At 34.3% G+C, this 14,169-nt stretch overlaps 1 protein-coding gene and 3 non-coding genes across 4 annotated transcripts in view; 1 reads left to right on the forward strand and 3 right to left on the reverse strand.

The window, feature by feature from the left end:
* The window catches only part of Hml (hemolectin), a 49,463-nt gene that overhangs the window by 9,858 nt on the left and 25,436 nt on the right, over positions 1-14,169 (forward strand). The window contains exons 15-35 of the mRNA XM_085204801.1: positions 180-305; positions 818-926; positions 1,372-1,567; positions 1,872-2,064; positions 2,637-2,725; positions 3,219-3,438; positions 3,750-3,920; positions 4,227-4,363; positions 4,486-4,604; positions 4,879-5,029; positions 5,388-5,566; positions 7,383-7,563; positions 8,360-8,493; positions 8,784-8,904; positions 9,470-9,616; positions 10,263-10,512; positions 10,810-10,938; positions 11,629-11,846; positions 12,194-12,346; positions 12,935-13,118; positions 13,580-13,813. Of these exons, the coding sequence (XP_085060927.1) occupies positions 180-305; positions 818-926; positions 1,372-1,567; positions 1,872-2,064; positions 2,637-2,725; positions 3,219-3,438; positions 3,750-3,920; positions 4,227-4,363; positions 4,486-4,604; positions 4,879-5,029; positions 5,388-5,566; positions 7,383-7,563; positions 8,360-8,493; positions 8,784-8,904; positions 9,470-9,616; positions 10,263-10,512; positions 10,810-10,938; positions 11,629-11,846; positions 12,194-12,346; positions 12,935-13,118; positions 13,580-13,813 (3,441 nt within the window). The remainder of the gene's footprint in view (positions 1-179; positions 306-817; positions 927-1,371; positions 1,568-1,871; positions 2,065-2,636; positions 2,726-3,218; positions 3,439-3,749; positions 3,921-4,226; positions 4,364-4,485; positions 4,605-4,878; positions 5,030-5,387; positions 5,567-7,382; positions 7,564-8,359; positions 8,494-8,783; positions 8,905-9,469; positions 9,617-10,262; positions 10,513-10,809; positions 10,939-11,628; positions 11,847-12,193; positions 12,347-12,934; positions 13,119-13,579; positions 13,814-14,169) is intronic.
* On the reverse strand, positions 6,073-6,145 carry TRNAA-AGC (transfer RNA alanine (anticodon AGC)). The gene has a single exon. It is a non-coding gene; the product is annotated as a tRNA-Ala (tRNA).
* On the reverse strand, positions 6,945-7,017 carry TRNAA-AGC (transfer RNA alanine (anticodon AGC)). Its single transcript has one exon. It is a non-coding gene; the product is annotated as a tRNA-Ala (tRNA).
* TRNAA-AGC (transfer RNA alanine (anticodon AGC)) lies at positions 8,102-8,174 on the reverse strand. The gene has a single exon. It is a non-coding gene; the product is annotated as a tRNA-Ala (tRNA).

Below are 14,169 nucleotides of genomic sequence, written 5' to 3' on the forward strand. Positions count from 1 at the left end.
CTAATATAAAAACATAGAAAAAAATAAATAAACACATTTTGCGCATAGAGGTAGTATGCAAAGGCGACCTTATCTCAATTAGTGATCTCTTACAATGGTACAGGATATCTTGGTAGTGCAAAACATAACAACGAATAAAATGAATACAAATAACATATTAAGAAATTTTATTTTCACAGCAATGACTTGTCCGGCCGGCAAAGTCTATAAATCCTGCGGTCCCGATACCCAACCCAGTTGTGCTTTACCAGATATTATAGTGAAGGAAAACGCCACTTGTGTTGAAGGATGCTTCTGTCCCGATGGTACGCTATTCATTTGCTAATTTACAACTTAATAGCTTTATTTGGCATATTATTGCACAATTTAGGAGGTTGGGCAATAAAAAAAATATTGTGCAGTATAGTATTGTGCAGTTAAATTTTGCAATGAAAAAAAATTATAATCCATAATTTTTAAAGTGTATTTTTGTTTTAAAAAATATATTTTATGGCATAAATATGTTATCGTAAGCGGAAATGTGATTTCCTTGCTGGTGATGAGTAATGTCATTTGTGTTTTTATTTTAGTCTTTAACATATATTTAAAGAATAATTTATTTGTATAATTTCCTAATGTAAGAAAAAAAGGTACATTCCATCTTGTTAAATAAGAAATAAAATTCTTTGATGCGATATGTGTGTGCACATATTAATATTCAATATTTACGTAATTTATCTAAAAGTTTGGGTCGCATAGAAAATGTTCTCGCATAATTTTGAACTAAAATTTACAATATAAAAATAAAATATTAATTTATACATTTATAAAAATACAGGCATGCTTTTGGAGAGTGGTCGTTGCGTACAAAAAGAAGAATGTCCGTGTCGAGTTCGAAACAAAAATTACCCACCTGGAGCTGTCATACCGAAGAGCTGTAACACTTGGTAAATTTTTCATTACTTTTTGACCAATTCTGTCTATTATTTTCATATAAAAAAAAATCTGTTTTAAAAAATCATAATATTAAATAAGAACTAAACAATATTAACTATCTTAGGTATTATCTTTTAGGGAGGTTTTTGTATTTTTTTACAAAAACCTACTGCCATATGGTATTGTTAGTGAAGAAGTTATGGCAACTCCTTCGCCCAAAAGTCACCCTCTTTTCTATTTAAATTATACTTAAATAAAATTAATGAGACATGAGACACTAAATGAGACATGTAATTTTCTCAATCTTATGATGTTATTTTGTAATATTATTTAATGAACGTAATACAATAAAAGCGTGTAAACTTCTAATTTTAAAGAAATGAATCGTCAAAGTTCCTACTAATAACTAACAAAATATTAAATTTCGACTTACCTTGAGTTATTTAATTCCCCCAGCACATGCCAAGCAGGCGAATGGATTTGTACCCAGATACCATGCGGTGCTCGCTGCGGTGCAGTGGGCGACCCACATTACACCACCTTCGATGGTCTAAAATATAACTTTATGGGACACTGCACCTATACATTGTTGAAAACCGATAATATTACCATTGATGTGGAAAATGTTGCGTGTTCGGGCAGTATTAGTGAGGTAGGTTTTTGTTTTTTTTTTATGATTTTTTGTGTGATATTATAAATTGTGCAATATGATGTTATAAAGTATTTCTCTATATGCCATTATTTAACGTATTATTATTTGTTTATTAATTGTTATTGTTTTTATATTTTTTAATAATGTTAATTCAGCTTCTATAATAACTAAAATGATAAAAAATTAAAAAGAAGCCAGTGGAAACTTTTATTGTTTTATATCTATCTGTATAACTATTTCAATAAATTATTATCTTTTCAAATTCATTTAAAAATTGAGGCTAATTCAACTTTATTCTACACAGGCTATGAACCTAGCTCCTTACAAAGGTGAAGGCAAGCCATCATGCACTAAGGCCGTCAGCCTCGCATACAATGGCGCTAACATACATCTAAAACAAGGTGGCTTAATACTAGTCAATGGCAAGGAAATTAATCAGTTGCCTGTTAATGTGGGAGGGATTAGGATAAGGGCTGCTTCTTCACTGTTTATTATTAGTAAGTACTAAAGTAGTAAATTAACAGGAATTTGATCTATTTTGAATTGTTGTTTACATCATATCATAATATTTTGAAGATATGAGATAGCGTAGGGGACAGCGGTGATTGTAAACGCAATGGTCGTGATTTCGTGGAATATTTACCAGAAAAGAGAAATGAACTACTTTTTTTTCACTTATAAGTGTGAGTGCGGCGTTTATTTCCGCTACTCAATACGTATACTGCTTGACACCAACGTAAAGCGAAGAAAGACGTATTGGCCCTTGGTTTTAGATATTTTTGGAAACCAATTTATAGTAGTAATAATAAGTCATTCATACATCAGACTTATATTTTATTAAATTATAAGGCTCTTTCGAATGGAATTTGAACCTACTAAATTCTGTCTATTTATGCAGCACGACCAATAAATATACTAAAATTTTTATAAATGTTATGTAATATTTATCTTACTTTTACTCTATTATGTAAAATTTGACAAATTCTTGTGTTAAAATTTGAACCTAAACTTCCTCATTCTTGACATACATGTAGGAGACGTTATTCGATCTATTCTATGCTTGTTTCAGTACAACTACCTATCAAAGTAGACCTGTGGTGGGACGGCAACACCAGGGTATTTGTGGATGTACCGCCATCATTCAGCGAACACACAAAGGTAATTATAATTTATATTTTTATCTTTTTTATATATTAATATTTGTATTTTATTTTTTATTCACGCTGGATCCCGCGTATAGCATGCTAGACAGAGGGAGCCTACTGTTAAGAAACTCCGTTCCTCACTTTCAGCCCAATTTTCGAGGCATTACGTGTATAATTTTATGTTTATTATAATCAAACTCTTCTGATAATTAGTTATTTAAACAGCAGTACCATTTGCAAATATTTATTATTTTATCTGCTTATATATAGGACAGTACAAGTTCATAATTGCGACAATTTCCACTTTTTTAATATTTATAGAAAACTAATTATGTCTGTTTGAATATGTGCATGATTTTTGTATTTTAAAATGCATTCAAGAATTTTAAATGAATAAAAAGTGTGGGAACAACATTTTTAATTTATTTACCCTCTGTTCATCTTCAAATAATACAACAAGCAAAAAGTAAAAATATATAATTTATTCACACTGCTAATTTACGTAGGGTCTCTGCGGAACATTCAACTTGGACCAAAAAGACGACTTCCTTACCCCCGAAGGTGATGTGGAACAGTCAGCACTTGCCTTCGCCAACAAGTGGAAGACCAGGGAGTTCTGTGACGACATCGCGGCCACTGAGCCTGAACACCCGTGTACAGTGAATGTGGAGAATAAGGAGGCTGCGGAGAAATATTGTAGTCATTTGAAGAGTTCACTGTTTGAATGTAAGTATGGTGTTTTTCTTATGTTTCGCCTTGTTGTGTTAGTTTGTATTCGTAACAATATTCTTATTAAATTTATTTTTTGCTTGAAATCAACGATAGATAGAAAAAAAATAATTTAATTTTATAAATAGTAAAATTAGTTTTGGTACAATTGTTGTTACATATGAAGCTTTCCTAGTACATAGTATTGTCTCATATATAAATACGATGTTTTTACAGTACAATTTAATTTAAAATAAGAGTAACGTTTGTTTTATTCAAGAACTTCACGTTCACGTATAGAAAGTAATATATCTGTGTGTGTCCTGCAGCGTGCCACAGCTATGTGGACGTGGCGTCGTACTACCAGGACTGCGTGTACGACATGTGCGCGTGCGCCGGCGACCCCGCGCGCTGCCTGTGCCCCGTTGTGGGTGACTACGCAGATGCATGCGCGCGCGCCGGCGTGCTCGTGCAGTGGCGCTACAGCGTCAAGGAGTGCGGTGAGTACCTCTGTACAGTGCGGTCGATGAATCGTGACCGGCCTGAATTTCAGGTTTTTTGAACTTTTGCGCATTGTACACTCGGAAAGAAAATAGACAAAAATAAGTAAAAATCAAACCTGCGCAGCCATAGCTAACTTTGGTGTGACCACCACTCGTCAACCGTGTATCTTTTTATACACATTAGCATTCTATCGAGTGGTAATCGAGTCCACAACCATCGCGTTTACAGGCCCACGCTTGTGCTTTTGCGACACGAGAGCTTCAATGATGATCTTGATAGTGATATTAATGAGTTTGTAACAGAGGTACAATGTACGGGTGGGCAGCAGTACACGGTGTGCGCGGACAGCTGCCTACGCACCTGCACCGACGTGTCGCTGTCCTCCTCGCTTAACTGCAAGCCCGCCTGTGTGGAGGGATGCGCGTGTCCCGCGGGACAGGTAAATATTATGCTTTTTTTTACTCTTGATGTAATGTTTCTTAGTTTTCATTAGAATTTTTTAATAGTAAAATATTAATATATACTTATTACTGATAATAAATTGTTTGTTTTGTTCGTTAGGTTCTAGATAACAACAACGTATGCGTACCAATAGCCATGTGCACATGTTTCCACAAGGGTATGGAGTTCAAGCCTGGCTATAAGGAAGTAAGGGCTGGAAAACGAGAACGTGAATTATGGTAAATAAGTTTAGACTTCATTATATTTTTATAATAGATTCCATTTTATATAGGCTTGAAAGTTGTAAACGAGTGATTTTACCGAGAACACGTGTTGTAGGGGGTGTTTAGTCATATTTATAAAAGTAAGACGTCAACGTGGCAATCTAGGAAACATCTGACTTTAAACGTTATTGTTCTGGGTTCAATCCAATATCCCTAATTTTGTTAAATTTATAACTTAGTATTTACATATGTGATATAACAATTTCCTAAATAATATTTTTTCTTGCAGTACATGTGTAGGAGCGCGATGGGAGTGCGCACCCGCCACACCGGAACAAATAAAACAGTACCCACCAGCGGAAGACCTTCGTAGTAACTGTAGTAGCGCTCATAATATGGAATTTACGACTTGTGAGGTTGCTGAACCTTTGACTTGTAAGGTAAGTTAAAAAACCTACCTGTAACCTGTCTAATCAGTGTATGTTTTAGTTCACCTGTAATACTCTACATCCTATTACTATAGGATTATATGGCAAATTAAAGTATTATTTCTTTAAGTTTATCACCAATTGTCAATAGTACTAAATGTGATCAAAATATTCTTATCATCTAAATATATTTTTATAAATAAAAAACCACGTATATAAGCTTTTTTTTATGCCCTATTACGGTGAAAGACACTACTATTCCTATTAAGTTTTTAACAAAATTATTTTTTGTTTACCCCTGTATATAGAATAAAACACATTTTTATAATTAATACTTACTTTAATTTTATACATATTTTATTTTTCTCAGAACATGCATTTGGCTCAATCAATAACATCGCAAGAATGCAGACCGGGTTGCCAATGCAAGAAAGACTACGTACTCGACGCGTCTTCAAAGAAATGTGTATTACCAACTGATTGTCCTTGCCATCACGGTGGCAGGAGTTACCCTGATGGACATAGTATGCAAGAGGCGTGTAATACTTGGTAAGTCTTGTAATATTTGCAAAATATATGAACGAGATGGCTGTCGGTTCTTTTCTCAAACGTCGGAATAAATTATTTTCATTTCCTTGCTCTGGTATCAAAACAAAGATCTATGTTGAGTTCCGCTACTCAATTCAATGTCTCAAAAATTTACAAATAGAGTGTGCTAGGCTGAGAATCGCGAGTCAATAGAGTTAAAATGTATTTTTTTTATATCTCAACTGGGTGATTAGATTAACAAATAGCGTCCTTTTTTTAAATAAAAATACACTTTGAGATAAGAATACTTGTGTGATAATAAAAAAAAAATAATTTTCTAAAATTGCTAAACTGCTAATTGTGATCTTAACACAATAATTTTTAAAATACATACTTCTTACCCTGTAACTGGAGATTTTTAAATACAAAAAACGAATAAAATTTAAAACTAGGCCTTGATTTGAAATTAAGATGCAAGGTAACCATACTAGCACTATATTTACAAAAATATCTGAAAAAATAATGATTGGAGGCGCCGGGTATCGATCCCGGTACCTCTCGCATGCTAAGCGAGCGCTCTACCATCTGAGCTACGCCCCCGATATTAATTAATATCAATTTAAAGTATATATTGTGTTACATAATGTTATAAGTGAAGGCTGTGTACGTGAGCTTAAGCCTTTCACTTATCAGTGCAAGTGAATGTGGAGCAATTTCAACTTTATTGTTGTATATGTACGAGTATATTATGAATTAATGGTAGTTCATTGCCATGCCATTGCCAGTTGATATATTTCTTATAGTGCACGACGATCTTGAGTTCGAATTTAAAAAAAAAATGGGAATGTTTTGTTGTTATTTATATATAAGACAATGTTGATGAACGACTACTTTATATTGAAGTGCAAGTCACATGCAATTGATATCTAGTCAAGTGCATAATTTATGAAATTCATTAATTTTATAAGATCACAGCACTAAAGTACTAGTAGAAACTAGTTACTATTACATTGATTAATGAAAGGAAAAATAATATGTACCAAAACGACCATGGAGGCTAGAGGTCCTTCTCTAATTTCGATATATATTATTTTTAACCGTTTCTTCATCTGAAGTCATTAGTATTCGCCATAATTTAAGATAGTCACGTATACATCACAATTTGGAAACAACCTAGTGATAAATATAAATTACTCCGTTTCCATCTGCTCAAATTGATAGAGTACAGCGCCATAAAATTAAAATTAACCGAAGTATCGTATGATCGAATGACATACCTCGCCCCTTTCATGTGTCTTTTTGTATCACTAAAAAACAAAAACCTACCGTATTTACTATAAACATTATTAAATGCATTTTTTCTAAACGAAATTTTCTAAAACTGGCAAAATATTGTATTTGGAGGCGCCGGGTATCGATCCCGGTACCTCTCGCATGCTAAGCGAGCGCTCTACCATCTGAGCTACGCCCCCGATATTACTTCATTTCAATTTATAACGTATATTGAATAAAAAATGCTATGAGTGAAGGCTGTGTACTTAAAACTGAAGGCTTCTTTTCTCAGTGTAAGTAAATCTAGAGCAACTTCTTATTATCGGGGGCATATGTCTCTTATTATACTTAATTTTACATTTTAAATATAGATCCTATACAGTTGCTAGTAAAATAAGATATTATTATTGATTATTTAAAAAATTAAGCCACATTTTAATATTCTATAAACAGAAATTATCTTTATTGGAAAGTCTTTAGTTTTTAGATTTCATCCAGTCTCTGCTGCATCCAGGATACAGTGTGAAGCTAACAAAAACGTAATAACACGTTTATAAATTTATAGCGACTGTAAGAGTGGCAAGTGGACGTGCACGGAGCGGCAGTGCGCGGGCGTGTGCGGCGCGTGGGGTGACTCGCACGTCACCACCTTCGACGGACAACACTACGACTTCGAGGGCGTCTGTACTTACCTGCTGGCTAAGGGTACTACTGATGGCAAGGATGGGTTCAATGTTGAAATACAGGTGGGGTTTTATTTTGTTAGAATGTATATACATACATGCATATGTATACAGGATTTTTAGTTCTTTTCCATATATATTTCGATACAAGTTGTAGTCCGCAATGTTATTTGGGTGGACTATAAAAAGTAAAATCTTTTTCTTTTCCGTTCTCATAAAAAATATTGAAAAATCCTCTCTCCGTTACGCTTCCAATGCAATATAGATATTATATTTATTTTTATATATAAGTTTCATTTTATAAATATATAATATATCGTGAATTGAAAATTCATAATTCAAACTGCACTCTATATAACAAGAAATATTTTATTTTTTAACAAGCTATCATTTAATTGTACTCGAATCGATCACGCACCGTGTATTGTTTGCAGTTCAGCACGTTTCAATAGACTTTACTTTATCGCCATATTTAAATAATATGATACAAAAATAAAATAGCTTAATATCTCTTCTTTTCAAAATTTATAACATTAGTAGTATATAAGTTTTCTGTAAGTAAATATATTAAAAATATATAAATACTTTGTTACAAAATATTTGGAGGCGCCGGGTATCGATCCCGGTACCTCTCGCATGCTAAGCGAGCGCTCTACCATCTGAGCTACGCCCCCGATTTACTTCACTAATCGAATTGCTAATTCCTTTCACACAATCGAACAGAAATAAATTGTAACATAGAAGAAGTATAATGATTTGTCGGTATATTATCTCCGTTATTTATCTAACGGTAATAAAAGTGATATATTTTATCCTAAAATATTTTTATATGTACTCACGTTTAGTGTTATATTATTAGAATGAACCATGCGGTACAACAGGAGCTACTTGCTCCAAGTCAGTGACTCTTCGCGTCGGAAACGGCGGACCTGATGAAGAAACTGTCTCTCTAACCAAGAGTGCCCCTCTCCCTGATACTTCAAATTTGAAACGGTATTGATTTTCTTTGACATTTAAATAAAATATATTTTGGAATATGTACATTTAAATGATGCAGATGTCACAGAATAGCGATCTATGGTTTTATTAATATTTATTATTACTTCATAAAAGGCTAAAATTTGACGCTTACGATTTGTTTATCGACTTTGGTTGCGGGTTCAATTGCCAAACGATTAAAACAAGTGAGTCGTCAGCCGATTTAACACTAGGTTTTCTCATCCTAATCACTAAATCCAAGAGATACATAACAAGATAAATTAATATTTACTTTATTTTTACAGTATAAAGCTACGAGTGGCAGGTGCCTATGTGTTCCTAGACGTAGTATCGCTAGGTGTCAGCTTACAATGGGATCGTGGCCTTCGTGTGTATGTCAAAGTTGATTCTATGTGGAGGAATAGGGTATGTATTATTGTTATATCTATGATTATCAATATCATTTTGGGTTTTATTTTATTATATTATAGGCGTATTCACAAATGATTATAATAAAATATATATAAATATATAAATGTTGCAAAAAGTATTCCTCACAGAATTTACTCCATTTACTTGTATATAAAAACCTTTGTATTTCCCTATACCACAAATTAGTTTCTACCCCCTTCATTTTGTGATTTAATTATTGCCAAAATAATAGTTATTTTTATTATGTTTAGTTTGTTGTTATATGTGTTTAATATTGTTATAATGTTTTCGTATTGTTTTTTTTTATTTGCACACATTTTTTTATCAATTATCAAAAAAATGTTCATTTTTGCACAGTCTAATATTTTATCATTCTATTTGATCTCTTATATATGGTAAATTTTACAAATATTGTATGTAATAATAATATATTTATAGGCTTGTATGCTACGGTAACTAACAGTTTTTCAATTTAGAATAGTTACTAAGATAAGCAAATAAATTACTCCATAGGAATGACTTAGAGAGAACTATTAATTTATGAACCTAAATTGTCCAGGTGAAAGGCCTCTGCGGTAACTTCAACTCGGACACTCGTGACGACTTCCAAACGCCATCCGGAGGCGGCATCGCTGAAACCTCGGCCGTTATATTCGCTGATTCGTGGAAATTAAAGTCCACATGCCCTAAAGCTCATGAAGTTACCGTAAGTATTTTGGCTATTTTGATATGTTGGAAAATTATGGATTTCAATTTTTTCTTATGGAGTGGCGCTGGGACACAAAGTATGACTGTAAAACCGACTGGTTGTGGGTTCAATACCCACTAGAGAAAATGAAATAATATTTTAATTTATATTTCCATTTCTTCGCTCTGGTGTCCAGACAAAAGCGCGGCGTTGAGTTCTGGGACTCAATACGCAATGCCCCAAAATTCGACAGAAAGTGGGGAATGGAGTGTCTTAACTCAAGGTAACCCACTGTCTCCCCTGCTGTGTGCGGGATATGATGATTTATTTATTTATTTTTACTGTATTTGTCCTGTTGATAATTATTGTTATAATTATATGCTACGGCAATTCAATCGAGTCATAAATATTTAAAAACAAATGTTTTCATAATTTAAAAATAAAATTAAGTAATCGCTCCAGTCTAATTCAAATGTATCATTATCACAAATTGATAAATCATTCATATCTGTAAATCAAAAAGGCTCGCTGAGTGCCTTGCGCCGGTTCTGCGCCGGCGCAGGTCCTGAGGCACTTTAACGAACTATTGATAAACACTTTTAAGTCCAAAAAACTCTTCTTATTTTGAATAACATTATTTGATTTTGACTTTATACATGATCAGGACCATTGTAAGCAACGCCCCCACCGCAAAGAGTGGGCGTCCAACACCTGCAACGTCATAAAGCGCTACCCATTCAGCCTTTGCCACAGCGAGGTGTCGCCCGCCCTGTATATTGAGAAGTGCGCGAGCGACGCGTGCGCCTGCGACAGCGGTGCCGACTGCGACTGCGCATGCGCGGCCGTAGCGGCATACGCGCATGCGTGCTCCGAGCGGGGTGTCACGTTCAAGTGGAGAAGCCAGGAATTGTGTCGTGAGTGTTTTACAATTATAGGTTTAAGACTGTGGTAAAATTGTTTTTTTTATTAAGTTTAGTTTTGGATCTTGTTAAGTGTAGTTTTTTGTAATTTTTAAAAAAAGGAAAAAACTACGTAGATATTTTTTTTTTCCATTTATTATGAATGTTATAATAGTTCTTTCACAACTTTTTCTATACATTTTTAACATCACCACTCGTCATAAAGAATACTGCAAAAGAACACTAAATGTTTTTTCATTAAATACAAAAATACTAAAATAAATTCAAATGACACATTTAACAATGTTACAGCGATGCAATGCGACGGTGAATGTGAGAACTACAACGAGTGCATCTCTCCGTGCCCGCCGGAAACGTGCGACAACACTCTGCAATACGCTGATCTTAAACTGGTCTGCGAGAAGGATACTTGTGTTGAAGGTAATATTTTTTTTCTATCTGTTCGTTCTGAATATTAAATTTTGTGTAGAAAACACATCTTAGAGTGTCAACCTTTTATATCCATTTTTTTCTTTTTTTGTTATATACATTTTTATACCACTTCAAAGTGTAAAAAAAAATATCTTTATTTCATTCTACGTATTAGAGAATACAAATCAGTTTTCGAAATTGTAAAAACCTTCTAATAATATAAACATATTCATAGTTTTTTTAAAAACGTTTCTTGTCTTTCCTGATAATATGCTTAAGTGAGCCGATGATAAATATAATATTTTTTATTCTCTTCTATGTAGGGAGGCCATATAGGAGGCTATGAGAGCAGCTAGGCAAAGTCGCTATTTTGTTCATCCAATACTTAATATTTGAGAAGAGGATAGTTTTATTAATAGATTAGATTGAGTTGCATGTATTTAATTTATTTCAAATTGTTATCACAAATCAACTTTGCTACTAATTAATATTAGCAATGCTTACGCCTATAAAGTGTATCTAACACCTTCAACTTAATAGGATTATATACAGGAACAACTTAATAGTTTCATATATAAATTTAGAAAAAAAAAACATTAAAAATTTTAAAATGAGCTCTTTAGCGATGATAGCCTCTTTAGGGATGATAGAACTGAGAACCTCTTGCGATGATAGAACTTCTTTCATTCATATTTACAGGCTGCAAACCAAACAAAACATGTCCAGAAGGCACAATCTACTCAAACAGCTCCCTCAAAGAGTGCGTACCTCGCAGCAAGTGCAAGCCGACGTGCATGATTCTGGAGGACGGCACAGAGGTCGTGGAGGGCGGCGTGTTAGAGGAGGACGCGTGCCACACCTGCAGGTGCTCGAAGGGCGAGAGGATTTGTAACGGACAGCCGTGCGTCACTGAGGAGGTTTGTTTGTGTTGTGATTTTAAATATTGTTAATGATAAAAATATATCGATTTTTCAGCTTTCCCCTAAAAAAGGTATAACCTGTTTGTGTTAAGATTCTCCGTCCTCCACTTTCCTTCCGGGTTTACAATATTGGAAGTTAATGGAATTTCATACCGCGCCTTTTCCTATATCCTTCAAATTATAGTCTGAATAAATGTTTAATCAAATTTCGTGAAAAGGGGGGAACCGAAGTGCCTTAGTGGCAACGAAAGGCCTTAATACCTTAAGTTCCCAGGTTTCCTCTACCTACCTTGCTATGTGCAGGGATACAACGATCTAAATAATTAACTTAGCCTCTTCCACAGGAAACATCATCGTGGCCTCCCGAGACTACACCCCACGACCAACCCCTTACATGCAAGACTGGATGGACGGAATGGATTAGTCGAGGACCGCCAGAAACCGGCTTCACCGGTGCTTCAATAGATAAGGAACCTTTGCCTATGCCTAATGAACTTGTGAGTGATTTTTTATTTTAATAATATTTTATTAAGGTTAGTTGTGGCGCAGAAGCACAAAATGTGACCGTAAACGAGACTAGTTGTGGGTTACATCACCACTCGAAATTAAGTAAGTAATCGAGGAAAAGCGTTGCGTTGAGTTCTGCCACTCAACACGCAATGCCTTCAGAAATCGGCGGAAAGTAGGGAACAAAGTGTTTTAACGCTAGGTTCCCTCTGCATACACTACTGTGTGCGGGATACAGCGTGAAGGTGAAAAAAATATATAGAAATTAATTGTTAAAAATTAAATATTAAAAAAATATAATAATACAGTCTAATTGATAACCTCCTTTACTTACAGAAATCGGTTAATAAAAAACTTATTTGGAAGTTGAGAAAATTGCAACAAATTATATTTCGATACTGGCTATTATAAATCAAAAATGAGTTCTAGTCATTATTACCCTCCTGCTCTAGTTCCGATACTCAACATCAATGTTTCGAAACTTAAGCCGCTCGTGGGGTGGAGTGTCTTAACACTAAGCTGCCTCTGCGTTACGACTGCTACATGTAAAACTTCAAATAAAAACTTTTTTTTCATAGACAATTGGGTCACCAATGTGCAGAAAGGATATGATGACGAAGGTCGAGTGTCGCACAGTCGGTGACCACAAGACACCCAAAGAAACTGGGCTCAACGTCGAATGCAGTCTGGAACACGGCTTGATATGTTCTGAAACAGAGAAAGCCTGCCTAGACTTTGAGATTAGAGTGTACTGCGAGTGTGGTTCGTAAATTTTAATATTTTCTGTGTTTTAAGACATATACGTGTATATATTTTAAATTTCATATATGATTAAAGAGCGTTAATATAAAAAATACAATACATTTGTAATAATAAAATAATAGCTTTAGCTTGACTTGACTTGACTATAAAAAAGCGGGTCTGAGTTTGATTCCAACTCCGGAAATAGTTTATTCTAATTTTCTTCGCTCTCACAAGTTAAAGCGAGTGATTCAATTCCACCATTCAAAGTGCAATGATTTGAAAATTAAATTGTCTGTGAGCAACGGAGTGTCTTAACCTACCTACACGAATACAGTGTAAAACTAAAAAAAGCTTTAGTTTCACAATTTCATTTACGCAAAATTATAATAATAAAATAAAACTTTCTAATATAACAAATATAATTTAATTAACAGTTTATAATATAAAATCTATAATAAGAAAAATATGTTAACACCCAGAGCCATTCCAATGCCTCAACTCAACACGACCAAGTCACCCGCATCCAACCGACTGCAGCCAGTTCTACGAGTGTACCCCAGAAATAACAAGCTCTTTACCCCATGCCGTGCTCAAGGCGTGTATCCCCGGCCTCATGTACAACCCTGTTTCTATGGTTTGCGATTGGCCCGCGTCTGTCGCGCTTGTACGACCAGAGTGTGGGGTTAATGAAACTAGTACTGCTTCTACTACTAGTGAGTTATTTTTTCGTTTATTTCATAACATTGGCGGAGAAAGTGAAAAACTATTAGTAAATTCTCTGCGGTTCCCAGTCCAAACCGAATGTACCACCTTTTGTCATATTTGTAATACCAGAGTGTGGAGTTAATAAAACTATTACGGCTTTTAGTACTAGTGGATTTTAATTTTTTTTCTTCATTTATTACTTATAATTGTGGAAAATGGAAAAAAATGTGATCAGTTTGTTGCGATTGTGTCGTTCAAGCTACAAACTCCCGGATTTATGTCACTGCTCATGTGATCAAATTTTAGTACTGTTATTGATTTTTTCCCCATTTTGCAGAATTTTAACTATAACCTTTATATTATT

The sequence above is a fragment of the Heliconius melpomene genome, chromosome 20 (assembly GCF_056956725.1).
Source record: "Heliconius melpomene rosina isolate 202511_hmr_F chromosome 20, ASM5695672v1, whole genome shotgun sequence".
NCBI lineage: Eukaryota > Metazoa > Arthropoda > Insecta > Lepidoptera > Nymphalidae > Heliconius > Heliconius melpomene.